Below are 27944 nucleotides of genomic sequence, written 5' to 3'. Positions count from 1 at the left end.
ATACAGCTCCACATGATTGCTGATGTGGCTTCATGTCTGCTGGCAGCGTACATTAGAGCGACCCACTGGTTCTTAAAGAATCAGTGATGAAATACGAGGACTCGTTTCCTGTCCGTGAGTGAAACACACGACCGTTTTTTATTTCTGACTTTCAAACGTTATTTTTATGACAAATAAGCTCTCTGGAATCGTCTGACCTCAAGGCGGTGGGGGTCAACTGCCGAAAAATGACAAATACTGGAACTCTGGAGGACACGTCGAGCCTCAACAGGATGTCTGCTGCGCGGCTCCCACCTTTGCGTGGAACGTCCCGTTCCGTCTGGGGGGGGCAACGTGCCGACACCAAACATAAGCTTGTAATCACATCGGCCTCCCCCTTTAGGACCGTTTCACAAAACGTGATTAACAGGATTTTTCCACTTGCGTCTTGGCCCTGGTCGATTCTTTTTGACATATACTGCAAAGAATGTTTTCATCCTCGCATGTGCGACGGGCTAGTCATCGAGTATCACGGAAAGAGCACCTCAATCCCGTTTCCACTGTGGAGCTGCTTCTCATTAAGGTGGGCTTCGTCTGCACAACGTGGAGCTAAAACAGAAGCTCTGGAGCGGCAATTAAACAACGGTTCGTCTTGAGTGATGGCATCTCGGGGGCTGTTTTTTATTTCATTTTCTAAACAATACAAACGTTACGGCCAAAACTCTAGCAGACGTCATTCAATGTTAAGGCAGATGTCAGGTTTTTTCTTTTTACATATTGCTGTATATTATTCAAACAGATGCACGGCAGAAGCCACAGGGACGGGGGGGGGGACAGAGGGAAAAGCAGGGGAAAGAAGAAAATAGGAGTCAAACAAATAACGACGATACATCGAATATATAATCGAGATGGGGAGGAACAAAGCTCTCAGGAATGCTCGTACTACAATGTGTGAGAAACGGGGCCACGTATGGACCACAACAACACACAGAGTGCAAAATAAATGCGGAGAAACGAGCTCACGGGACCAGTTTCAGACCAAAACCATTCTGTCGAGCTCAGGTCAAATTTAATCGGAGGAACTCGAAACACTGTAAAACTTGGAAGTTATGGTCCTGACCAGTCACAGTCAAAGACGTGGATAGGTTTGCTCGCCAAAAATCCTACATAGCTAAAAGATGATTTTTGTTTTTGTTTAGCATATTTCCAAGGTAAAACGGGGAAAAAATAACTTGAAATAGATTCAATCGAAAGCGTCTTCATATTTTTTAAGCATAGAATTTTGAAGGTAATCGTCATTAAATTAATAATAATTGGGTAAAACAAAATTAGTGCCAGTAACAATAATCTGCCGTGAGGTCTCCTTAGGGAATCGCTCACGAGAATCTGTAATGCATGTAAATATACTGCGTGTGACTTGCACATTTTATGTATAAGTGGACGTTCACAGCTCACGCGCAGGACGAGTGTTTCCTGGAGGTAAATGACTGCCCGGTCTTCTACATTGATTATCATTTTATCATTTTCAATCAAATTTGACAGGCTGCATGTCCTGTAACCTACAAATTGGTTTGTGTCATAGGCACTACACCGTTAACCCGACGCCCTAATGTACAACAGGATCTCCGCTGCCTAGAAGACAAATTCAAGCCAGACGCGCTTTGTGTGACAGACGTACACTTGGCGTTGGTTCACTTACAATGTTGAGACTTCCTCGTACGAGAGGTCGTTCTGGTACGATCCTCTGAATCATGTTTTAAAACAGAAAGATGTGACGTGACAGGTGATGAATGAAAAGGAAGTGTGCAAACAGCAGAGTCCGTTCGACCGACAGATCTACTCTGAACAGTTAACTTTAAAAAAGTACTTCCACTTCCACCTCTCTCTCTCTCTCCCTCCCTCCCTCCCCTTCTCTATCTCTCTTTTGCTCTCTAGTTCTGGTCTCTGGTCCGTGGTCGTTCCTGTCCGGCTGGTGCTTTTTTTTCTTTTTGCTCAGTTTCAGGGTATAGAGCAGTATCCTCCACATGCCCTGCCACTGGCCTGGTCCTGGTCCCCCAGACGGACCTTCTGGCCTTGGCCCTCGCTCTCCCAGAGCCCTGGAGTCTGGAGGATTTTCTCCACAAGCTCCTCGAAGGCACACTGGACGCCGTCTTTGGTCTTTGCACTGGCCTCTGCGCAAACGGAAAGAGGGGGATTTATGAGTTTAGCAAAAGACCGGGAAGGGGATATCGCTTTCCGAAAAACGCTATACGCCAGCTTCTAATACCAAAACATCTTCCATCTTTCTTTTCCTTTTATAAATGGCAAAACACCAAATGACTAAGATTTTTAAAATGTCCACGTGTTGATGAAAAATAAAAAAAAGTATGAAATGACTTCATTTAGGAATCAGGAGACATCCAGCAGGATGAAGACATCCTGACAGCGGATTAAAACCATGACATCTTCTTGCCCCAGCCCTTCTCAAAACCCCTCAATTTAGCCGTTCTAAAATGGAAAACTCCAGTGAAACGTTAACCTAATTTCCCAGAGAGGGCCAAGATTGGAGATGGGAATCAGGAACACGTGTAGACATGGCTTCGATAAAACGAAAAGCCGGCTAGATTTTAATCATAATGCACTTCTTCTGCAGCTTCTTTCTGCGTGGCGCTGCGCTTACGGTCTGAGAGAAACCTAACGGGAGTATAAACAACACAACAAACCCAAAGCGAAATGCACGACTCGCTGCGCGACGTCTTGACTTGTTCCAACTGTGCAATTACAGACTTGACTTTTTAAGTGCAGCACAGTAGGTTTTAAGCGCTTTAACTTACATTATATGGCTCTTAAAGTCTAAATGGCCACGTCGGAACCAAATGGGATAAGACTCTCTCATGGATACTCACCAATAAAAAGCATTGAGTGTTTCCTCGCAAATTTCAGTCCTTCATTTCTGTCCACCTCGTGGTCATCCTGGAAACCAAACAGACGTCCTCTGTCATTTTTATTCCACGTTTAATTCACGTGGTAATGGACAATGTGTTTAAACATCTTGTAAAATGCAAAGCGACATCCATGGCACAATTACAAAATATGTTTTAGTGCTGTATGTCTGTCCCCCCCCAACATTAATAATATCAGAAACAATGTATTTTAAAAGCCAAAGTTTAAACTTATCAGATACTTGAATATGCTGTAAACTAACACACTCACCTGATCAATTTTGTTCCCCACCAGCATTTTGACAATGTCATTGCGTGTGGTGTAGGTTTCCAACTCGTTCAGCCAGTTTTCAAGCTTTGTAAAAGTTTCACGCTTTGTGACATCATATACTGTCAGAGAGGAAAGAGAGACGGCAAAGGAGATCATCAATATATCATTGTAAGTGTAATAACATCTTCATAACATGGAAAGAGCTGCGTCAATCATGCTGGCCTGTGATTTACTGTTCTGGTATTTAGCTTGCGTCAGTTTCTAGGTCACGAAAATTACCGGCAACCCATAAAACAAGAGGTGACTGACAATATTCCTGTGATGTCAGTTAGTATTAATAAAACAAAGACAAAATAAGAAACAGAGATTCACAAAGAAAGTCTTTGAATATAGGTCTCGTATTAAAAATCATTTTTGAGTGTAAATTGTTCACCGAGTATGACTCCTTGTGCACCGCGGTAGTAGCTGGGCGTCAGGGTGCGAAATCTCTCCTGTCCAGCTGTGTCCTGCAGAAGTGAAGACAGCAGAAGATTCCATGACGGTAAACTTTTGAGACCAACACAGGTACGGCAGCCAAAAAACTCTGCGACTCTGACATGTGCTCCTGATAAGTCTCTTGGGACTGTCCCACCGTGAACTGGCCATTGTCCCGGCAGCTCCATGCGAGACTCTCAGATCTGTTGCTCGAGAGAAATATACACAATTCACATTGTTCTGATTTTTAAACCAGGGACAATCAGGGGAGGTCATTGAAAAAAATAGCCGCAAAAACATGGCTAAAGTACTGACAAAATCTAACTTATATGTAGATATGTAGTTTTTCTTGGGGGGGGATCACGTTTACAGTAAGTATGGAAATTGTAAACAAAGTCTTAATGGACTGAACAAGCTCAGGCAGAAGCAAACCGAACAACATTACAAAATAATCACTATTTCACTCGACTTAGTCCCACGTGACATATGACTTCAATAACCTCCGGAAGCATTTTAAAGCCCTTGCACAAAAATAAAAAACTTTATGTTTTCACTTTAGATCTGCAACAGTTAATCAATTAATCAGCTAGTAACCGACTACTAAATTAATCGCCAACTATTTTGATAATCGATTAATCGGTTCAAGTAGTTCTCAGATTTCAGCTTCATAGAAGTGAATATTATCTGGTTTCTTTGCTCCTCTATGACAGTAAACTAAATATCTTTGGTGTTGTGGGCAAAACAAAACATCATGTCTTGGTTTTGAGAAACACGATCGACATTTTGTAACTATTTTGTGACATTGTATGCACCAAACAACTAATCGTTTAATTGAGATATTATGACAATAATGGTTAGTTGCGGCCCTTTTTCACTTTGTGCCTGGCGATATGACGTTTGAGCAACTTCTCAGTTGTTGTTGTCGTTCTGAGATTTTGACTGAGCATTGTCGCCATCTTGTGGGGAGATGCCGCACCTCCTCGTGTTTTTCCCTGACACGCACACAAACATGACAGTGGCATAAAGACTTGTAGAGTATCTTACCCATATGGCGAGTTTTGCTTTGTTTCCATCTATGGCGAGTGTTTTCACTTTGAAGTCCACACCTGATCAGACACGAGAAAGACAGAGAGAGGACAGAGAGAGGACTTATAGACACATCCTGTTTACATCAGTCTGTGTACAGTATATGTTTGTAGTGTGTGTGTGTGTGTGTGTGTGTGTCAGACCTATGGTGGCTGACTGCTCCGGATCAAACGTGTCGTCTGTGAACCTCAGGAGGAGACTGTTGGTGGAAAACAAGAGGTAACTAAGTCGAGGCTACGTCCTTTTTGTCTAACTTGTCCGCCAACCGTGTGAGAGTTACGTCACTTACGTAAACATCAAAGGGTCACAACAAATGTGCAGTTTCGATGCTGACGAACGAAGAACAAAATCGCGTGTACACACCAAGAGCAGCATTACAAAAAGAGATATTACACAAGCCGCACGACTGTTTATGTAACCGGAGCATTATTAAGTCGTCGAAATGGCAACTTATTTAAAATAAACAGACAGGGGGGAAACAGCTGTGCTCCAACGCAAGCTGCGGCCGAGCGGTTCGAGAATGCACTAACTCGAGAGGAATGTCAACATTAGCAACAGGCTAGCTGGCGAGCTGCGAACAGAAGACGCACCTGGACTTCCCGACGCCGCTCTCTCCGATTATCAACAGTTTCAGAGTCGTCAACACGTCGTCGTCCATAGTGGCGCGGGAGCTCGCTCGACTTCCCCCTCGGCGACGCTTTAATCGACGGTTTCTTCGGACTTGTTTGCGGGAAGCGGACGGCTAGCTGCTCCGGTGACAGCCCGCTGTTAGCACAACTTCCGCCAGTGCTGTGACGCGCAGGGTAGGTCCGCGAGGCTTCAAAATAAAATACACGAAGAGTACGTAAACATTTAGAGAAAAACAACTTCAAGTGCTCGTTTTAGGAGGGGTTTAGAGTTATTGATATATCGTTATATTTTTTATAATAATATATTCAGGGAGTAAGGTGCAGTCGGAACAGGTGAGTTTTCAGTCTGCGACGGAAGCATTGTTTCAAAATAAAATTGAATAAAATAAAAAACAAAAATTTGTTTGCCTGAACCATAGACTGTATATTTGGTTTTGTATGGCTGGATTTTGAGTAAAGGCGTGTTCCAATAAAATACATTATAAATAAAATATACAAGATGATAACCTATACAAAATGGAAAGTGTGACAAAACAATATAACAATGTTATGTGAAGAGATGAAACTATTTTTGTGATGAAACACCAAGGATTCAATGTCCAACAAACTGCGCTGAAAAGAGAGAATTGTTTAAAAAATTTAAAAAAAAAAAATATTGCTTCCATTGGTAATGGACAAATTTTTCTCTTTTTTTTCCAAATTAAAGTTTTCAATTGTCTTAACCTGTAAATGTATTGACAGATAAACTCAATTCATTTGTCTGTTACTAATGTATATTTTTTTAAATAAGTAGGTGAACACTGTCTTTTCAGTGTGTGGTAGCTCAGAGTCTTTTTAGTCTGTTGAAATTAAGATACAAATACCCAGAAATATGGCTGAGATTAAATAATGAGTGCAACCATACCCCCTCTATTTGGGTATGTAATATCATATTTGTAATTAAGATGGTGATATTTAATAAGACTGAATTGTCCCAGTTGTTGATATGAGAACTCCTCGTCTACAGAAGTGGATTGGTTGAATCTAAAATAATGGACTGTCAGCCAACTGATTTAACATTCTGTTACATATTGCTAATAAAAAGATGACCGCTGGCCTTTTCTTGATATAGCAAAAATGTGGATGGATCTTTAAGAACTCTATTTTAAAAATATGTCTGTATCATTTTAATTTAGGTAAAGTTGAGGTATTTTAGAGGGGAAGCAACCATAGACAATGACTGCCAATAGGCAGGAAAACCTTTGAAAAGACTAAATGAAGACCATCATTATAAAGCACAACACATCTTTGTTCTGTGCCTTTTCTACACTTCATTATTCTCCAAGAGCCCTAAACACTAAGGTACTCGACCATGACAGGAAATCACCTGGGGGGGATGAGCAATTAGAAACCAGTGACTGTACTAACAAGTGTGATGGGACCAGTAGGCCATGCTACACCCTCTATTTACAGGCCTTCTATTACAGAGAAGGCCGACCCTGTTATTATGCAAATCTAAGCCCACAAAGCATCTGCAGCCCAATAAATACAGTAGGTTGTGAATGCAGTTCCCTCTTACGTTGGTCTTAAATTTCTGACGAACGGGAGCAGCAGTAAAATAACCAAAAAATAGAAATACAGCTTGTAACGGGGGGACGTTTAAGTAGCTATGGCCAAGTGCCGTGCAGATTTCACAGAGAGACACCTGCAGATCTGTTTTGGGAAGGTGGGTCGTTTTATTGGATCCCATCCCTGGTGGTTCCTGATCACCCCCGTCATTCTTTCAACAGCTCTGGGAAGTGGGTTTTATTTTCTCCCAGACAGGATGTCCAACGATATCGAAGAACAGTTCACGCCTGCCGATGGACGAGCCAAGACGGAGAGGAAGTATGTCCAAGAAACTTTTCCGGGAAATGAGTCCCTGTTCTCAAGGTTAAGGCTGAGCACAAGCGGGAATTACGCAACTCTCGTAGCTACAAGTGACGGGAACATCCTGACTGCAGGGTCACTTCAGGAAATCCTACACTTGGACTTTAAAATTAGGAGTATGTTAGTGCAGTTTCACAACCAGTCATTTGAATATGTGGATGTTTGTGCTGGCGTGATGGGATCCTGCACCTCTAACGATATTCTAGATATTTTCAAATACGATGCCAACAATATAGATGCGGCCAATTTGACATACCCATGGTATCACTCGGATTTTAGAAGTATTCCCCTATATTTAAGTGTGGGAAGTGTGAAATTGGATGAGGAGAGCTCAGTTGTTGTAAGTGCTCAAGCCATTCAGCTTCTTTACTATTTACGCGAGGACAACAAAGCAAAAAACGATCTGTGGTTGGAAAGTTTCATATATTTGGTCTCGAATGAATCATCAACTTCCGTTCAGGTAAGCACACCTTTAACAAAGCATTGTTTTAAATAATCCGATTTGAACGAAAGTGATGTCTGATAAAATGTATTTCTTTCCTAGGTGTCATATTCCACCTCTATGTCAATACAGTGGGAATTTGAGAAATCCCCGACTTCCGTCATCTATTTGTTCTCCGTCACCTACGCCGTTGCCATCGCATTTTCAATTATATCATGCTGGAGGTTGGTAAAACGTCTGTTTTGCAATGAATTTGCATTGATTTATGAAGTAGAGAGAACATTTCACATGAATTTTACTGTCAACCTGGATAAAGAAAAACTCAAGTTTTCAAAATAAGAGTCCACTCAACTTTATCATAAAAAATGATAAAGTTGAGTGACTGAATCTTTGTCTTCTCTGATTCCTTCAGGATGGATAATGTACGGACCAAGGTGTGGGTGGCATCATGCGGGGTGCTCTCTACAGGTCTGGCAGTCCTGAGTGGTTTCGGAGCACTGTTGTTGCTGGGCCAACCTTTTGTCATGACGGCTGCCTCCTGTCCATTCATGATACTGGGTAGGTAGCATTCTCCAAATGACATTTTAAAAATGTGCGTCGATGACGACGGATGAAGCACAGCTTATTTTGAATTTGACACACCCAGGACTGTAAACAAGTTAGAGGGCCTCGGGGGAAATTGGTGTTGTTTGACTCCTAATGGCCAAAAACAAATATAGAGTTGATGTTCACTGGATTACACAACTCGAGCAAGTTCCAAGAGTCGGCTAACTGACACTCACAATGTACAGAATTGAATGGAACGTATTTTACAGGCAACCAATGGCTGCCCGTAAAAGCAGTAACTCGATTGGTACTCAGTAGAGCACAGGGATCCCCACAATGCCAAACAAATTGATGAAAATTTCTGCAGTTGCCGCTTTGATAAGATCTGCAACCAAAATGTAATGTGTTCCTTCTTCACCCTTGTCCCATCCCTCCACCAAGTTTGGTGCAAATCGGAACTGTACTTTTTTGCGGAATCTTGAAGACAAACAAACGAAAAAGATCTCATCTTTCTTTTGACCCACAGGTATTGGACTCGATGATATGTTCATCATGATCTCCTGCTGGCAGAGGACCCGCGTCCTGGACAGTGTCCCCAACCGGCTGGCCGACACCTACAGGGACGCTGCCGTCTCCATCACCGTCACCACTCTGACCGACGCTCTGGCTCTCTTGCTGGGCTACATTTCACCCTTTGGCTCAGTCCAGTCCTTCTGCCTCTATGGTGGGATTTCGGTTTGCTTCTGCTATTTGTACAACATCACCTTCCTTGGGGCGTGTATGGCTTTGAATGGACATAGGGAAGAGGAGAACAAGCACTGGTTTACCTGTGCCAAAGTCCCAGAGGACTTACCAGACGGGAATTCAAAAGCCTTCGGTATCTGCTGCGCTGGAGGGAGCTACGATCAGATCACGGAAAGGGAGGAAACTGAGGCCATAAGCCAAATGTTTGAGCAGCACTTTGGTCCATTTCTGACGCGCAAACTGGTTAAAGCTCAGGTATTTGTCTTATATGTCGCCTATTTGGTTGTTAGTATGTATGGTTGTTGGATCTTAAAGGAGGGACTTGATATCAGGAATCTGGCGTTGGATGACTCCTACATCGTCGATTACTACAATACTAAAAGGCAGCACTTCTCTGAATACAACTACAACGTGATGGTGGCAGTGACACAACCCTTCCCCTACTGGGACGAGGGAGAGTGGAAGCGGTTGCACTCGTGCATTTCAGATTTTGAAAGTTTGAACTATGTCAACAGCACATCCGCTTGGTTTCTTTCGTTCCAACAGTATGCAAATATAACCGGTCTCAACATGAGCTCCCGAGAGGCCTTCCAAGCCCATTTGCCCAATTTCTTAGAAATCGCCCCAATGTTCAGACAAGACATCAACTTGACGGCAGACGATGAGATTCAGGCCTCGCGCTTTTTCATTCAAACACTAAACAAGACCACAGCGAAGCACATGATGACCGGCCTCAGGGAAACAGCAGAGCGATGTCCAGTGGAGCTGCTGGTGTACCACCCTGCTTTCGTCTACTTTGACCAGTACACCGCCATCATGGGCAACACCATCCAGACCATCCTGGTGGCGGCGATCGCGATGCTCGTCGTCTCACTCATCCTGATGCCGAGTCTCCTCTGCTCGCTGTGGGTGGCGTTTGCGATTTGCTCGGTCATCGTCGGGGTGACAGGATTCATGGCGCTGTGGGGCGTGAACCTGGACTCCATTTCCATGATCAACCTCGTCATGAGCATTGGTTTCTCTGTGGATTTCTCGGCGCATATTTCTTACGCTTTCGTCTCCAGCGCCAAGCGCGACGTCAATGAGAAAGCCACGGACGCCTTGGCCTATTTGGGGTATCCCATTCTGCAAGGGGCAGCGTCCACTATCCTAGGGGTGGCAGCGCTGTCTGCGTCCAGGAGTTACATCTTCAGGACATTATTCAAGGTTGTGTTTCTTGTGATCACATTCGGGCTGCTCCATGGCCTGGTGTTTATCCCAGTGTTCTTGACACTTCTCGGAGTGTCGTTAAACTGGAGATGTCCCATTTCACTTTGAAATTCAAATTTCTTCCCACGCAAGGAAATATAGTCTGAAATGATACTAAAAAATTGTGCGTAGTTACTCTTTCCTCAAAAGATGAGAAAAAACATATTTGCAGATATGTTCGCTTCCAACCTTTGGAGGCCAATTTCTGTGACGTTAATGCTGCCACTGAAAAAAATGTTTGCCGTTTCCGCAAAGTCATAACAACAAACCAATGATAAGATGTTCAAATATACCGACTTATCATGTTAAACCAAGCAATGTTTAACCATGTGTACTTGTTTTATTTAGCTGTATATGAAGCTTAAAAAAGAAAAATGATGAGAGAGAAAGAGAAAGGGATGCAATTTTGTACAGTTTTGTATCTGCAGTAAACTGAGCCACTTTCAAGTTTTTTCTTTTGGTTTCTCTTTATTTATTTCAGCCGCACAAACATTCATGAAGCGTTGCCATCACGGTGTTCGTGGAGACCTTCGTCCCTCAACAGCAGAGAGCGATTCGGTGTGTGCACAGCATTAAAAGCGTTACTATACATCTATATACAATATTCCCATCACATCCCAAAGATGTATATGTATATAAGACCAATAAACAGATATATTATATGTCAAAGTGAAGCAACATAACAGAAGATGAACACACTATTGATAAAGTATCTGCTGGTGGTAATCCTGACAACAGCTAAACTGTCTAGTCTAGTTATAAATTGAGGATTACATACAAGGTTGCCGCTTTAACTACTCAATTTAAAGGAAAGACATTTTCACAGACACACAGCTTCGACTTTCTACCAACAAACTCAGTTGAAGAAATTTCATCTTTAGAAACAAGGTCTATTTACAATTAAACTTCATGTTTGTCTCACATCTTTTTTTAAAGATGGCATGGGACAATACTGTAGCTGAAAGAACTGGCAAAATCCATCCGTTTGCAGGTATAAGAAGAACTGATATTTTCGCAAAGTGAGTATTTCAATAAATCAGGCTAATCCCACAACTTTAAATCCTAAAGATTCCATGACCCTATCACTACCTGAACGCAGCTTGTGTTTCCTGCGTGCTTTCGGAGGCTGAGCAGCGGTTTCTGTTCAACCTGTACACACACAACATGGATTAAATAAATTACATGAAGATTGCACAGGTGTATTTTGAATTTGTTCACTAATATAAAGTGCTGTGACGTTGTAGTTTTACTTTTTACACGTCCTACTTCAAAAGGGAAAACAAAAAGAAAACACTAACAGTACATCCCCCCAGCCCCAAAAGGCAACCTTGAAGCAACAGGGAGCAGTGGGGGAAACAGCAGGACGGGAGATCGTCAAACATCCCAGACACAAAGAAGTCATTGGAAAATTCAAGGTGCCAACTTAAGAATTTGACAAGCTGAAGAAGAGAAGAGTACAGCCTGACCTTGAACATATACGTACAAATAACACAGGTGCACACAAACACAGGAAAACATCTTAAATAAAAAAAAACGAGCTGAGATTAATTTAAATTATGGCTGCCAAGATTAGACAGTGGCTCCTTGGGTCAATGGTTTATGCTGCTCAGCATTTCATATTGACAGATTGGGAACCTGTATATGCTCACTAAATAGAATCTGACCAAATTAAAAAAAAAAACAATTAAGGTGCATATTTACATTCATGTATTATTTCATAACACCAGCTGATAAAGTGACCTGAGTTAACATTAGACATTTGACCTTCCCACATACGGCTACAAACACCTGCTGAAAACAAGAAAGCCATGTTGAAGTTTCAAATAACAAAAGCTATTGGTCTTGAAATATTTGTGAGATTCCATGATGGGAAGACACCGTCCAACATGTCAAGAGACGTGTGTGAACAGAGGCCAGGACTTCTCACTCCTCTGATTCCCAGCTTCCTAAACGCATGAGCACTCAAAATAATGACCCCCCTGTTGTTTCCCACCGCGATCGTTTCCGTCCTTGCTGGTTTCATCTCGTCTCCAGGGTCTTGCCCTCCAGGACCAGCTGGATCTCTTTGGCATCCAGTGTCTCGTACATGAGCAGAGCGTCGGCCAGGTTCTTGTGCTCCTTGGCGTGAGACTTCAGCAGGGCTTTGGCTCGCTCGTAAGACTCCTGGGGGGGAGGAAACACAAGAAAATATGGTTGGAATTTATCTCACAAAAGTGAGAGTCAGTTTTTTATGTTTCGTTTTTCAGCGACAGATCGCACAGACCTTCAGTAACACCCTGACTTCATGCTCCACAGCCGCTTGTGTCTCTGGGCTCTGCTTTGTAAGGTCAGTGTAGGTCATCACACCCAGCTGGGCAACAAAGACAAAAAGTCGAAACATTAATAAATGTTAAATTCAAACAATAAAATGTCTATAATATAATCAGTTCCTGTCAAGTCCACCTACCTTTTCACACATTCCAAATCTGGTCACCATCATCTTGGCGATCTTGGTAGCACTGTCAAAATCACTTGATGCTCCTGGAGATGAAGAAATGAAACGGATTCTTCAATATGTCAACCTGCTGAAAACCACCCTCTCAACTCAAACATTTAATGACTCACTGGCCCTTCTGAAAACTACTACCTTACCGGTTGTGATGTCCCCCTGACCGAATACCATCTCCTCCGCCACACGTCCACCCATACTGACGTCAATCTGGGCGAGCAACTGAGAGCGAGTCTCACTCCAGCGATCGTTCTCCGGAAGCATGGACACCTGGGAGGGAGGAAGGAAGAAGGAGGCACAAAAGAGGGAAGTTTGCACCGGAGCAGGTATCGAACATGCACGGTTAGTGTTCAACTTAACAGACTCGAGGTTTACTCACATGTCCCAGACTCCGGCCCCTGGGCATGATGGTCGCCTTGTTGATCGGCATGGCGTCTTTGGTGTAGTATGCAACAATTGCGTGGCCCGACTCGTGGTAGGCTGTGAGGATTTTATTCTTCTGGTCTATTTCTGCACTCCTCCTCTCAGGGCCTAGAAGGAGAGAGAATGACCGTGGTGATTTCCTCCCGAGAAAGAGTGACACAGAAAGATACAACATTTTTAAAATGTAAAAAGCGAGGATAGTGATTCGCAGAAAAATTAAGCAATTACTATATGGAAAAAACAAAAAAAACAATTGAGTGGTGTTATTAATCTTTAACCAAGTAGCAGAGCTTTTCTCACCCATGAGGATTTTGTCCTTGGCGAACTCCAGCTCCTTCAGAGTGACCATGTCTTTGCCGTCGACTGCTGCCTTCAGGGCCGCCTGGTTGACCAGATTTTCCAGGTCAGCGCCCGAGAAGCCCACCGTGCCCCGGGCAATAATACTGGCCTCAATGGCTGCACAGATAAAAACACAACATCCACACAGTTATCACAGTTATCTAGAACAGTTAGTCTGGGACTCGGACTCTTACCAGCAACAAAGCCAATGGCAGATATTCTTAAGAGATTCAGACTATGATGTCAACACTATGCACTACAATGATACATTTTTGCGGAATGCTCGTTTCACACCTGGATCCATTTTAATCTTTTTCAGGTACCAGTTGAGGATCTCTGTGCGTCCCTTCACGTCCGGTTTGGGGACGGTCACCTGCATGTCGAAACGTCCTGGGCGGATCAGGGCGCTGAGAAGGGGGTGATAAGCCTGTTATTAAGCTTTGACATTTCTAAAAGTGCAGTGTAGGATCTGACATTTTGCCATCGCAGGGAGACACAAGAGTTAAACGTACTTGTCCAAAGCCTCAGGGAAGTTTGTGGCTCCAATGATGATCACCCCTTCATTTGGTTTAAACCTACAAAGTGATATGAGAGTAATGCATGAAAGTCAGTGTGTGCAATGCGGGAACTTTCCTCATTTTTCATATGTTCATTTTAATAGATTTCCCAGTCACAGTATTGTGATTTTATCTGTAGATGGTTTCTTTAGTAAAATTCTGAAATGTATATCACAATAACAAGATTGGAAACGTGATTTTATCTCTACTGCCACTTTTTCCTCACACTATTGCATATGCCACAATTTATGTACATTTTTTACTTGATGAATTTAAGAAATGGGGGGGGGGGGGGGGGGGGTGATCAGATAACAGTGGATTCACATTTTAAGAAAATATAATATCATTTGACTTGCATTTACTTAAGAGCTGAAACAGTAAATCGATTAATCGATTAGTAATCAACAACTAATCGATTAATAGAGAAAATAATCAACAGATTAATCGATTATGAAAACAATCGTTAGTTGCAGCCCTAATTGACTTATTTTCATATCTGTACACAGATGCATTTTCAAACCCACCCGTCAGAACGTGACAAATAATACTATGATTCCAAGCAGCATTCACACAGCATTTTAAGCAAATTCATGTTTAGAACAGGCACTGCCCTGTACTAGTTCACTTTCATAATCTGAAGTAAAATATCTCAATTATTATATCATTATATGCCTAAAGTGTAAAAATGCAAGTAATAACTGTAGAGATTACCCATCCATCTCAGCAAGTAGCTGGTTGATGGTCTGTCTGGAGTAAGGGTGCATGGGAGACTCAATCCTTTTCCCGCCCACACTGTCCAGTTCGTCGATGAAGATCACGCAGGGAGCATTGGCTTTACCCTCCCCTGGAAAATAGAAAACAATGAGACAATCATAAACATGTGTAATACAATATTCAGCACAAATGATAATTACTTTTTTTGGCCACAATCATGGAGCTCTTGTTTTAGGAAAAAGTCAACTTTAAAAATGAATTTTGGGTGTGAGGCTGGAAATGGGAAAGGAAAAGATCAGTTAACATATATATTTTTTTGAAACAACAACTGACTGAAGAGGTTCCTGATGCGACTCGCTCCCACTCCAACAAACATCTCATCAAACTCCGACCCAGAGGCGTAGTAGAATGGCACATCCGCTTCTCCGGCCACCGCCCGGGCCAGGAGGGTCTTACCAGTCCCAGGAGGGCCGACAAGTAGCACACCTAAAGTATAAAGAGGCAAAGAGGAGGAGGCGGAGACGAAGATAAAGGAGAGAGAAATTTCAATCAGATGAAAAGGTATTATACGGTAATCTTAGTGCAGAATTGCTGGAGATTTTCATCTTGCCCAAAATAAACCAAGACAACTCTACCTTTCGGCAGCTTTCCTCCCAACGCTGTGAACTTCTGTGGGTTTTTCAGGAACTCCACCACCTCCTGCAGCTCGTTCTTGGCCTCCTCTATTCCTTTGACGTGCTCAAACGTCACGTTCTTCATCTGGACCGGGTCCACCGCTGAGTCCAGTCCTGTAGTAGTTCGGAACCGCACTGCCCAAAATGGTTAGATTAAAGTTCGAAAATCACACTGCGTGGCGTGGTTAATGTGCACACACAAAAACACACACACACACAGCCCATTATTAAGAGTTGTTTATTAGCTACATCTGATTGCATATATTAGTGCTTCAGTTAATGTTGTACAAAATACCTGTTGGTTTATTCAAATGGTTTTGTTCTGTTTTCTTTTTCTTTTAAATCTTAACAAATGTTCATGCATAGATTAGCAAAGCAGGTGAATGCTGAGCTATATTATTAATAACTGATTGATTTCATGTCAGACATTAGAGCTTCGGAGGAGAAACGGAGCCTTTACCCGATAGGAAGGGGGTTTTGGAGATTCCATAGATCCCAATAAGGAGCAGCACCAGCAGGATGAGGCGAATCCTCCTCAGAGAGTCTGCATCAGAGAGGGAAAGTATTTACATTAGTGCCATTTCATAATTGTCGTGTGTGTGTGACTTGAGTTTTTCTCAAAAAAAAACTTGCCTTGTGTGCGCTGTGTCAAGGCTTGAGCTTTCAGGAAACCCTCGGCGAAGCCTCTCTTGAAAGAATCCTGTTGTCCATCGGGAATGTTCTTGTTGATCACCAGACTGTCTAAACTCTCCACTTCGCTCACCTTGTCCCGTGAGAGGAAACCCTGCGGCACAGGGCAAGATTAATCAAGCAGTGTTCACGGAGCCAGAGAACTCCTTTACATTTACCACACCTTTACAATAGCTGCATTTTGAATGAAAACGTTAAAAGAAACTTAGTCTCAGGATCTTTTTTCAAGGAACTGAAAGTTTACTGCAGACAAACACGACCTAAAGAACAACTGACCGGCTGCAACGAGCCGTTGTTTGACCAGGTGACGATAATGCACTTTAACAACAGTAGACAAGGAGGGGAAGAAAAATGTGATGCTGTTGATCAGAAAAGAGACGAGCACTAGTAACAAAGGGCACTCAACTGATAACATTAGCCAACTAAATTAAGAAATAAAATTTTAAAAACCCATCAATTTCCGTTGACAACTTACAAGCCTTTTAACACAGGCAAGGCGGAACTTAATTGTCTCTTAATGTCTAATATGCTTATGTATTTCCCCAACAACCCTTAAGGATGTGAACACGGCAAAGTACCTACCTTCATAAAAGATGGTGTATACCCCTCGGATTCCAGGGGGTGACCCAGCTTTGACTGCCGTCGTCTTGTTTTGGTCCTCAAAGTTTTAAAGCCCCTGCTTTGGACCAACACTGGAAAAATAAAGCAAGTATATGACGTTTAAGTAGTTTAAAATCCAACCATATTTCCACTGTATTTAAACGTCAGCATAAATGTTATGAATAAACATACTGTTACAGGTACAGTACTGTTACAATGTAAGACAGAAACATAATAATGACAGGGAACCGGATTATTTCTCATTATCTCAGTAATTTGACTGTTTTCAAACAACAAACTAACTAACTGAAGTCGTGTATCATTACTGACTGAATGCATTGCTATGGATCAGTGATGGATTATTACAGCACTTATGAATGAATCTCATCCATAGTTACCTGGCCACTGGTGTAGCTCTGCGCAGACAGAGTGAAGAGGTGAATGATGCGGCCTGGATAACACTTGGGCCGACACATGCATGGGACTACATGCGAACCCTGGAAACAAAGGGAAAGTGCTTTTTTTTTATTACACGTGCTTAAGAAATGAATGCATAGTGAACTGAGATCGCTCCGGGATTGAGGAGCAGCAACGGTAAGATACATCCGAGTGTCCTATGGATGTGTGTTTACCATCTTCACTAAGCGGTGTAAGGTTAAATTCCAAGCAATTCTTCAACATAACAACATGTTTAAAATGTCTTGCTAACAGAGAAGTGCTGGTCTGCTATATTCCCTCATGAATGGTGACAAGAATAGTTAAGAGGGCTCAAGGTTCTAGCGATGAAAGAGATGATGACTAGTCTTTGCAACACCAATCCTGTTTAGTGACCATGTGGCATCCAGCTTTCACTGATACCATGACAGAAGCACCAGTGAGGCACAGACACAGGGTGAAGCGTGGGCTGCTTGTTTGTAACCAACATCAACATTCTCACCGTGCTTGTTGTAGAAAAAGGAGTGTGAAGAAAGATGGGTCGTCCTCCAGGCGGTCTGGCCGCCCAGTAGGAACGGGGCGTCATGTGTGTTAAAGCGCGGCAACACGCGGTTCACAAGCTCATCCAGCTGCTGTGTTCCCAGGTCTGATAATCCGAGCTCCTGCAGGTTCCACGTGGACTGAAGAGAAGTGCAATGTGGTTAACTAAAGTTATACTCAGCGGCCACTCCACGTCGGCTCTGCTAAAAGCTACATTCACGGTACAATTAAATATTTCCCTACCAAGGTCACTGCTAGTGGTGGTTTTCAATTGTACTTCAATATAATCAGATGTGTTCAAATAGCCTGCCACCTTCATGTGCAACATGTACAACACCACCTTTAACTGTGACGTCAGCAATACAACAAACAAACAGAATCTCCAAATGTCCAACAACGTATTATAAACTCCATTTAAGTAGAATTTATGGCAAAGCTGTTCAATTGAATCTTAACAGAAAGTGAATCTAATGAAGTGGCCGCGTTGTGAATTGTACAACAGTACTTTTGCCTCTGGTTTCTTGCCTCTTTCCTTCATTCGTTTGCTGCCAGTTAAATTCAGGATTGATTTTAAAATTATTTTAAAGACTTTTAAAGCTCAGCGTGGTCTGGCCCCCTGATATACTATGGTGCTACCAACTCTCTATGCTCCGGGCCATAACCCAAGATCTTCTGACCAACTCTTGCTAGTAGCTCCTAAGTCAAGGCTGGTAACTAAGGGTGACCGGGCTTTTGCCATCAGGGCAAAAGATAAGCGCTATAGAAATAAGGTTATATTATCATCGTAAATATCATTACTATATGTGGACATATGGACGTTGTGTGAAAGCAAACAATTCTATCGTTACATTGTCTGACGTGCGAATGCAGCGGTTCTCCCGCCGATTCGTGCTGTACCTCGGTGCAGTGCAGTTGTGGGTCAGAGGCAGGCTGCTGGGGACTCCTGGATTTGCAGGTGACACGGCTGCTGCTCCCCACTGAGCTCTTCAGGGAGTGTAGGACGTTGATGAGGTGGCTGAGAGGCACCGTCACCTGTGGTGAATAACAATAGATGACTAAACCATTGTTTGATTGGTGGCCCACATGCAGCTAACGTAGAGACCGACTGCAGCCACAGGTTCGAGGCACACCAGGTAGTCTTCATGATCAAAATCAAGCTCATGATTTTGCACCAAGTAAGAGAAATGTAGATGGAAGATGCAGGTAATTATCATTTATCTACAAAAAAAAGCTGGTTAGAATGTGGATTCATAAGAACAGGCGAGGCATCAGTCGTCCAACATGTCTGTCACTGACGCAGTTTCCCACCTGGCAGCTAAGGACACGCTGATCACAGCACCAAAGGTTATACTAAGTTAGCTCCTCTCAAGTCAACGGCCCCCACCGCCACTACGATGACAGGAAGGACGTGCACGTGTACGTTTGCTTCAAATCAGTCGACCAAAACGAAAGGTCGACGAACATCTCGGTCACCGGGGAAAAGGCTAACGGTAACTTAGCTCCCTGAAGGGGACAGAACCAAAACAACAACAATGCTAACGTTAGCTCGGCCCAACGCTCCTCGCTGTCTTACCTGCGGCTGCACCGTCATTGACAAGGAAAACATGTTTAATTCTCTGTGGCAGCAGTTACACCGCTGTCCCTGAGACTTGAAGGTCCCAGTTCCGTTCGCTTTAACTTTGGGTCGTAACAAGTTTCCGTGAGAACTTCAGCGGCGGTCTGACAGCGGAAGACAAACCGGATATGACCTCAACGAGCCACATTTTGTATCCCTGTCGAAATCTGTTCCCCTTCTCTGGACTGTATTGGTTCCGTTTTTCGATCAATTATATAATGTAAATAATAATAATAATCAATTAACAAAATAATCAATTAATAAATTAATATGCTAATTTACAGAAGTAAAAAAATTGAGAAATACGATACGTTACAATTAAAATGTCCTACTCAACCACACAAGTGGCGGACTGAGTTAACGGCTGTTTATTTTGGGCTCTGCGCATCAAACAACAACAAAAAAAAATCAAAGATGCACTACAATAGATGTGTTTGTTCCAGGAATGTATTTATTGCATTTTCAAATGTGCTTCAATTATGATACTGTATATTTGAAAGTACTTTGACCTTGCTGACAAGAAACATGAATGTTTTTTTTTATATAGACACTAACAGTATATGATTTTCTACATATGTCATTTCTTTCAGTCTTTGATGCAGTTTCACTGAAGCAATAAATCAAACATTTACACATAAATAACCATATTTTATATTAAATGTCTATTTGGTCTCAAAAGAAATGAAATGCCTCAAATATTTTTATCATCAGAGTAAATGCTGATTGGTTTAATCGTGAGGAAATAATATTTGAAGAAACATAAATAAACAATGTGATAGGCTGACGACCTGTCCAGGGTGTACCCCGCCTCTCGCCCAATGTTAGCTGGGATTGGCTCCAGCGACCCCCCGCGACCCTTAAATGGATAAAGCGGTAGGCGATGAATTAATGAATAAATAAACAATGGAATGTACAATAAATATAAAATCACTGGCAATGACAATGGTGAAACCCTCTTATTACTCAAGGTCAACAGCCAATTTATGATCATGACATTATTTCAGCTAAACCTTTACTCAGTTATATGAGTTATAAATAAGACCACCTAATGCTAGGCTAACTATAACATTTAGAAAGTGCCTGCATCTATAATGCATTTATCTTTCCTTCATTTAAACGTCCACAAGGCATCCATCAAAGTTATGCTACACACTGCAGTCTCCCTCAGAACTCCTTTCTGACCAACATATCCTTTCATCTCTACTGCTGCCTCATTGTCTGGGTTGGTGACCTCAATGAAGCCACAAGACAAGCAGTAATTTCATTCCAGGTTCACGTTTTTGATTGACGATGATGGTTGTCAGACAATTCAGGGGATTCTCCTATGAAAAAAAATAATCAGAGTTTCACTGGGAAGTGGTTATCAAGCAAAAATAGAGTAGAGTGTAGTTGACACAGATTTTTTTTCATGAGAATATTTGCTCACCTTCTCTTCCGCATCAAGAAAAGCTGGAAAAGCCAATGGGCAATCAGTGGCCAAAGTGCAGTCACCACCACTGTGAGTGGAGAGAAGTCAAAAGGCCACCAGGATGGTCTCAGGATCTATAAAAACAGAGAACTTGCATTAATGGGACAGTTTTTTTTTCCTGATATGATAGTTATTGGTAAGAAAATGCGCAATGAAAACAGAAAGCTCTTTCAGTTTGAAAAATAAAAATAAAAATGAAATACCTTTCGTGATACAGACAGGGAGTCCTCCTGCCTTGGTGACTGTGATCTTGACTGAAAATACAGATATCCAAGAATTTTTTATTTTAACAAAATCAGCAGCTATTCTGTTGAAGAAATGATAATGTCTCGATCACCGTCAGTCTAGATAACAAGGCCTGAAAATCCAGTGCTTTCACCTGTGACACGGTGAGCATCTCCAGAGCGTGCAGCCTGTGCAACACGTTGGCCATGTCCCGCTGCAGCCTCAGCAGAGCTGTGGCTATTTGCTCGTTGATGTTTCTCCTCGTACCACAGACGGGACGTCTGCTCTCTGACACACAACAGCTGGCAGCATGTGCACCGACACACCACCAGGAGCTGCAGGTCGCCCCTAACGACTGAGAACCTGAAACTGGAGTCAGACGGTGACACATAAATGCACTCTCCAAATGAAATTTGAGGAATCAGAATCTTATCAGAAGATTATCCATGGAGAAAGGTTTCAGTGTAGACTCACCTGTCCCTCTTCTTGATAAGGAGCTGTTGTGTTGGCCTGTACTGGTCCCGTCTTTAAAGTAGGAATCTCTTGTTCCTGCCTGATCCTCTCCTCCATTCAGGGTGGTGTTGCTCTCAAACCAAAGATCGTTTTGCTTCAACGAGGCAGCTCTTGATCCAGGGGACTGAGCCTTTGATGTCGACGCCCGCTTGTAGGAGAGAAAAGGACAGTCAACGACAAACTGAAAGCCATCAATAGGACAGACTGACTTAAATTCATGTTTGACTTTGTAACTCTTTAATTTGACTTTGATTAACGTCGTGGACACTTTGGAAGACGGACGCCTCACCTCTTCCATGGCTAGATGCTCCATTGAGTCACAGAATTCCTCGTTATCCGAGTCTGTGGATCGGTGGTTCTTCTCGGCGACAGTACGACTATGATCTGGACGGGTGGAAAACACATCCTGTCAACATTTCATTATCCCTATTTAGATGGGCTTTACCTTAAAGGGGCATTAAGCAATTTTGGAGAACAATTCTTTGTTGTAAAATTTTTAGATTGCACTGGTTGGGGATCGAACCTGCAGCCTCGGATACGGTAGACGGACACGCTTACCACGAGGCCAAAACCCCTGAGTCATTACAGCATCTGTCACTGCCACATCTGTTAGCATGTCAGGGAGTGATGATTACAAACTGCACAAACAGTGATGTGTGGTGCGGTCCATTTTTCAATTTACAGAGCCAGGGCTGAGCCGAAAAACAGATTTTTTTCACTGGACACAGAACTGATTGGCTAGTGGACTGTGAGGAATTTTACAAAAAGTGATTTGGACTAAAATCGCTTACCTCCCGTTTAAAGACTATACAGTAATATACAGTTTACTACTCATTTTACATACATATTTAGGAGTTTTATTTAGAGATTTGTGTTGTCAAATCTTTTTATTATACTAAATACAATCAAATATAGACTTGTTGTATTATATTTTCAATCTTACCACTCAGGTGTCCATTAAAGTGCACATACGGGTTGTAATGCACGCTGGGCTCAATGAAACAGGCCAGTTCCTCCTCCTCCACCTCGCTGTTGAGGGAGCTGTGTCCCCCGTTGGTGAAGGAGGACACGCTGGGTTCCACGCTGCTGCCAGAGCCTCTGGTGTCAGACCTCCACCTCTTGTCCTCCACCATCAGCAGCCTCCGATCAGGATTCCAAACTGAGACGAGGCAAGAAAGAGAAAGAGAGAAAGAGAGAGAGAGAGAAAGAGAGAGAGAGAGAGAGAGAGAGAGAGAGTATGGCAAAGCAACAAAGAGAATGAGTGTGCTTTCATGTGCTCCTTTTCTATCCACATCTCCAAACTGGACGTTCTTAAAGCAAAGCCTATTTCTGTATCTCATTTAAAGACTGTTCTCATTTATACGAATATATTAAGAGACATCACATATTACCATAATCACGTGACTTGAAATAGAAACCAAAAATACCAAATAAGATATGAAGATACACAAATAGTACACTCCTTCCCTTTTAAATTGTAAAATTAAGAGATAATACTGCATACCCAAGAGAAATGCATAAAAAAAGATTGTACATACAGTAAATAATAAATATGTGCCACATAACAACAAAGCTCTCCTTGGAGAGCAAGTAAAAAACAGGTCACAAACACACACACACACACACACACACACACACACACACACACACACACACACACACACACACACACACATACATATACACACATACACACATACACATATATAAAATACAGGATATTGCCCGCCTGACCCTTTTAATTATGTATATTTGGTGCCCTCTGCTGGATTAATGTGTATACTTCTATAACACAACAACACCACAGCAAAAAAAACAGCTAACTAAAACTACTGATGGTACCTTCTTCCTCCTCCTCTTCCTCCTCGTCTTCGTCGTCTGCATTGTCTTCTTCACCCCCATTCTCCTCCTCCTCCTCCTCCTCACTTCTCTTCCAATCACAACTTTCTACCTTTGTCTCCGTTTCACAATTTTCTTTACTTCCCTGTTTCTCCTCGCTAGTGACACATGTGCCATGAACACTGTCTGTTTCTTGAAGCTTTTGTATGTCATCCCACAGATCCCCAAAGCCTGAACAGTGAGGGAAACACGGCTGATTAACTCTTCGTCGAAGAATAGGTAGCACCATGCAAGTCCATATGAAGCAAAAACACGCACGCATGCACGGAGGATTTCAGAAAATAAAAATTCAAAGGTTCTACATACTACAGCATGACAGGGGTCAGCATACCAACAGACCGTCTAACCACAAGCCTTAGAGCACACACATGACAGACTGCACACACAACTTTCACCCAGCAGATTCTTCACAGGCTCCTGCAGTGTATTTGTATTATTCTAAATTCAGCCCACAGACTCATAAGGCCCTTGGTCGGTCATATGAAAAGCAAATGAAAGCAGCTCAATTAAGTTGAAATAAGCTCATTCTCTCTGGGGCCACAAGAAGCAATCTACCAACTGTAAAGCCACAGCGAAAAAACCACAAGACTTGCCTTCCATTGTTGGTTTCTTAAATGGTTTGACCAGCTCATCTAGTGATAAAAAGACATGTAAGAACAGGCTTAGGCTCAGAGAAGGGAAATGAACAGCAGCAATACATCTGAAGCAACAGCGGCCCCTCCCAGGGTTGTAATTCTTTTTTCTTTCCCTTTGAGCTGTAGATCTCCAACTCATCTGCATTACCTGCATGTTTTGCAAAAGGCCTGGTGAAGGGCCTCCTGTCCACTTCGTTTTCCTCAGCTTCGTCACTTTCTCCGTCTACCTCAGTGTAGAAGTCGCCAAGCCTCTGCACCAGGTCGGACACTTCGTCCGAGATCGGGATGGTCTCCAAAATCTGGCGACAAATAATAATTCAACCACACTGCCGTCTGACTCTCTAACGTCAGCACGATGTAATCTCATTCTAATTGCAGACTCTCTCCACCTCAGATTACACAGTGAAATATAACTGTAATCACCCTGTGTCACTTTGAGAACGTTGTTCTCATGTTTTTGAATTTTTTGAATATTGTCTACCTCGGTTTGACTTTTTTGCTGCTGTAGGGAAAAATTTCCCAGACTTGATATAGTTTATCTTATCTTATCTTAAAGTTTGTGTTAGAACAGATTAGGATAGTACGGCACATGCAACACATGCTGATGCATAAAAAGGTGCAAAAAAAGACCTTAACCCTAACCCTAGCAATTAAAAAGGAAAACAAGTGAATTAGATAAAATTATGTATTACAAAGGGTGATTTATATTTCGGATGCCACATACAAGCTATGAGGATATTTGCATTTATCAGGTCTATATGATATAATCCCTCACTTTTGAGGGACAGTTCTGAGAGGCTGTACCGAAGCACAGTTGTTATTGTTGTTGCTGGTGTTGTTTAGCAGGTTTAATGTCCATCATCTTAGTTTGGGGTGATTAGCATGTCAATATTTTCTCATAAGCACGAACACAAAGTACAACTGAGGCTGGTGGGAATGTGACAGTTTTGCAGTGTTGGACACGTACTTTTCTTACGAAGCCAAAACATTAATATGAGGAAAGATGTGCGTGTGTGTCTGTTATCATTCATCCCACAAAGGTCCTACCAGCTGGATGTCGTCAACATAATTCTTCATGGCTTCCTCCTTTGTCATATTTCCTAAAGAGCTCCATGCGTCCCTGGCGACAAAAAAAGTCATAGTTGAACACTGTGAACTTTGAATAACTGAGAATATGCAGTTACACAGGTAGTAAGTGAAGCAGGGATGCAAATGCGCACTACTGCATCTATTCTGCTCTGGCTGTTGTTGAACAGCAGGAATTAGGTGACCGTGTCTTTGACCTATCAGAATGCACAGGGGGTCGTGGGGGTTGGGGACAAATGAGACTACTATGCTGCAAGTATAGCCATAACTCTGAATTTCCTCATGGAACACAACAGTTACACGCGCATTAAGACAACGCACAATCATTACTTGCCATTTAGCTTTTCCACGAGTGTCCCAGAAGCCACTCGGTCTGCGGATGTTGCAGGGTCCAGAGGTGGCCTGCTTGTGGTAACTGTAGAACATCAGCATCATGTCGTCAGATGGCTGGAAAGGACCTGAGAGACGGAAAATGGCTCATTATAAAGGCAATTACATCTTGGTAGTGAGCTACATTAACACTCACTATTATGATCATTAGCTGTTGTGATGAGCTACAGCAGTCGTTATTAGACCATAGAAATGACGATTCACATAAGCAGCTCTTATCCTCTATTGATAAAGCTCTTAGAGCAGCTTCATCAAGACTGACAGCTCTCACATGGCCCGCATGTAGGTCAATCACCCGGAGTGTTTACACACAAACAAAAACACACACACACACATACACACAGACAGACCACACACACTGTGCAGCCCATCGCTTCAGGTCCAGTCACCATGGTTCACAGAGGAGATCTCAGAGTAAGTTCTCACCTTCTTCCGGCAAACTCATGATCACTTTGACTGCAGCGGCAAATTTCGCCTCCAGGCTGCGTTTGTCCTCCTGCGCCATGCTGAGCTGCAGTCGGGACGACAGGGAAGGAGTCCTCACATCTTCAACATGGATCAGAGGCAGGTCACAGAAAAAGAATATCATGCAATTCAGAAAGTGTCTGGTGGGGGACACTTCTGCACAATCTGGTCATCATCGCTGCACTCGTCCTTTCCATGGAGGCAGACAGTGTTCCCTTTTAATCTCGGGGATGTTAAATGAAATGTGCTCTATTAATATAAGCCCTCGTCTGTTCAGTGACACCACCCTCCCCTCTGCGTCAGAAATGTTGATTTATTAGAGACTCACCATTAAGTTCATATCCGCCGGCGCGATAGTCATTTCACTGGCCCCGGCGTCTGGCTGCGATATGCAGCAGAGCTCTCAGGCTCGAGTCCGGTCAAGGATGAGCCCAAAACGCTCAGCGTTTCCATTGTTTATACATCTGGGTAATGTAGTTTAAGTTGTTGAGCAAAACCCGGCAAACGGTGGCGCGACGATCGAAGCTTCCTCCTTCAAATCCCATAAAGCCACCACGGCGGGGATTTAAACCGCAGTGGTGCATGGGAAATGTAGTGTCCCGACGTTCACTTCAACGGTGACGCGTTAAAAGCTCAAACAAACTACAGGTACATGCATGCATGACGCTTGATGGGTGTTTTAATAATCTCATGATGTCATGTAATTATTTCCATACAGTTCTTTAAGCCTACTTTTTTTTAAATTATCTGGGTAACTATCATAGACTGTATATAAACATGGACGTAGCGTCTGTGACGTCACCCATTGGTTTCTGCAGGCCGGTTTTGAAGACCAAAGTGGGCGGTTCCGCAGCGGCTCAGTCGTTTCCATCTTGGCCTGGCATGACTCCGCCTTTACCCGGCTAATCCAAATATGGACATAAAGGTGGGCTTGAATGCAGACCGGTCGCCGAAACGCGCACACCTACGTCCAAGCTTCCCAGTTAGCTGAGGCTAACGAGCTAAGCTAATAAGCTAGGCTAAGTGCGATCCGGCTAGCGCCGCGGCCCCGAGGCTCCACCGGGTCTACTGATTGCGCTAACGTGCGCTCCGGTACCAGTCGTCCCAGCCAACGTCACATGTGGTAAGTAACACTGGAACAACGTTTGAAATAAATATTTGTTACTGAAATTATGAGTCTTAAAAATGAATTTTTTTTTTATTTGTATTAGTGGTAGTCTGCACCACTATATTTTGATATTAATGTTTTTGGCTGGTGGACTGGGGTGGAAAAGCCTTCTCCACTCTGTTTCCACTCTGTCAGGAAGAGCAGCAGCTGACGTCCTCATCATCCACTGTGGTGACGACAACCTGAGGGAGATCAGTAGCATCAGGCTGGTCAACATGAAGATGACCTGCAGCAGACTCACCTCCAGCACCTTGTGTTGGGGACCTGGAACTGCTACAGTTGGCAGTGTCACTGCTATTGAATTTGGCCTTCAGGTCACACTTTGTTAAGCCTAAACATGTCCCTGACTATCATGGACAATGTTGAGTTTATTTTATGTTCATCAATGTTGATAAAAAATACCAACCTACTATAGCTACAACACTTGTTACGTCTGCTCTTCCCCTCCCCTACAGTCCCACACTGTATCCCCTTCTCCTCCCACCACATAGACTCTGCAGCTCTGGGCTCATTCTGAGCTCAGCTTTTACCGCTTGCACAGGCCCAGTCTGTATATTAAATGTGTTCTTTAATTTTAATATTGTCCACCTTTTTGTGTTTTGTACCTTCACTAAAAATAAATCTGAGAGTTAATCTATAACTTCTGGTTCTGGCTAATAAATTATGTTTATATTTTAACTATTTTTGTCTTTAATACTGACTGAATATGTGAGATTTCACATTCAAATCTGACTATTAATTGACAAATTACTCATACACTACAGATAAAAAC

At 42.8% G+C, this 27944-nt stretch overlaps 4 protein-coding genes across 8 annotated transcripts; 1 reads left to right on the top strand and 3 right to left on the bottom strand.

Annotated features, from left to right (window-relative positions):
• Nucleotides 1–631: 631 nt before the first annotated feature.
• LOC118311512 (ras-related protein Rab-18-B) lies at nt 632–5521 on the bottom strand. The gene is made up of 7 exons (XM_035635452.2): nt 5322–5521; nt 4875–4930; nt 4690–4751; nt 3605–3677; nt 3172–3290; nt 2865–2931; nt 632–2150 (listed from the first exon to the last, which is right to left on the bottom strand). The coding sequence occupies exons 1-7, from the start codon at nt 5387–5389 to the stop codon at nt 1978–1980; spliced, it is 618 nt and encodes a 205-aa protein (XP_035491345.1). The 5' UTR covers nt 5390–5521; the 3' UTR covers nt 632–1977.
• Nucleotides 5352–10698, top strand: LOC118311506 (patched domain-containing protein 3). Of its 2 annotated transcripts, XM_035635432.2 has the most exons (5): nt 5353–5534; nt 7130–7728; nt 7813–7934; nt 8123–8268; nt 8783–10698. In XM_035635432.2, the coding sequence occupies exons 2-5, from the start codon at nt 7165–7167 to the stop codon at nt 10315–10317; spliced, it is 2367 nt and encodes a 788-aa protein (XP_035491325.2). In that variant the 5' UTR covers nt 5353–5534; nt 7130–7164; the 3' UTR covers nt 10318–10698. The 2 variants fall into 2 exon arrangements, with proteins under 2 accessions (XP_035491324.2, XP_035491325.2); XM_035635431.2 differs by having other exon boundaries at nt 5352–7728.
• LOC118311507 (ATP-dependent zinc metalloprotease YME1L1) lies at nt 10690–19467 on the bottom strand. Of its 2 annotated transcripts, none has more exons than XM_035635435.2 (18): nt 19282–19467; nt 18606–18740; nt 17671–17848; nt 17132–17230; nt 16716–16825; nt 16077–16227; nt 15904–15987; nt 15405–15557; nt 15103–15255; nt 14767–14899; nt 14011–14073; nt 13793–13905; nt 13460–13615; nt 13116–13267; nt 12880–13006; nt 12695–12768; nt 12512–12598; nt 10690–12411 (listed from the first exon to the last, which is right to left on the bottom strand). In XM_035635435.2, exons 1-18 carry the CDS (start codon nt 19312–19314, stop codon nt 12268–12270), a joined length of 2145 nt encoding a protein of 714 aa, XP_035491328.2. In that variant the 5' UTR covers nt 19315–19467; the 3' UTR covers nt 10690–12267. The 2 variants fall into 2 exon arrangements, with proteins under 2 accessions (XP_035491328.2, XP_035491327.2); XM_035635434.2 differs by having other exon boundaries at nt 15405–15578; nt 19282–19466.
• Nucleotides 19468–19754: 287 nt separating this feature from the next.
• Nucleotides 19755–26901, bottom strand: LOC118311523 (acyl-CoA-binding domain-containing protein 5A-like). 3 transcript variants are annotated; one of them, XM_035635468.2, is made up of 14 exons: nt 26333–26901; nt 25966–26085; nt 25484–25607; nt 25111–25183; nt 24212–24362; nt 24022–24060; nt 23372–23599; nt 22473–22688; nt 21819–21913; nt 21491–21677; nt 21171–21385; nt 20995–21045; nt 20750–20865; nt 19755–20645 (listed from the first exon to the last, which is right to left on the bottom strand). In XM_035635468.2, exons 2-14 carry the CDS (start codon nt 26042–26044, stop codon nt 20633–20635), a joined length of 1587 nt encoding a protein of 528 aa, XP_035491361.1. In that variant the 5' UTR covers nt 26045–26085; nt 26333–26901; the 3' UTR covers nt 19755–20632. The 3 variants fall into 3 exon arrangements, with proteins under 3 accessions (XP_035491361.1, XP_035491359.1, XP_035491360.1); XM_035635466.2 differs by having other exon boundaries at nt 25966–26050; XM_035635467.2 differs by having other exon boundaries at nt 21171–21379; nt 25966–26050.
• Between the last annotated feature and the right edge of the window lie 1043 nt (nt 26902–27944).

Source organism: Scophthalmus maximus, chromosome 5 (assembly GCF_022379125.1).
Source record: "Scophthalmus maximus strain ysfricsl-2021 chromosome 5, ASM2237912v1, whole genome shotgun sequence".
NCBI lineage: Eukaryota > Metazoa > Chordata > Actinopteri > Pleuronectiformes > Scophthalmidae > Scophthalmus > Scophthalmus maximus.
The sequence above is the reverse complement of the archived record's forward strand: the minus strand, read 5'-3'. Positions and strand labels throughout refer to the sequence as shown.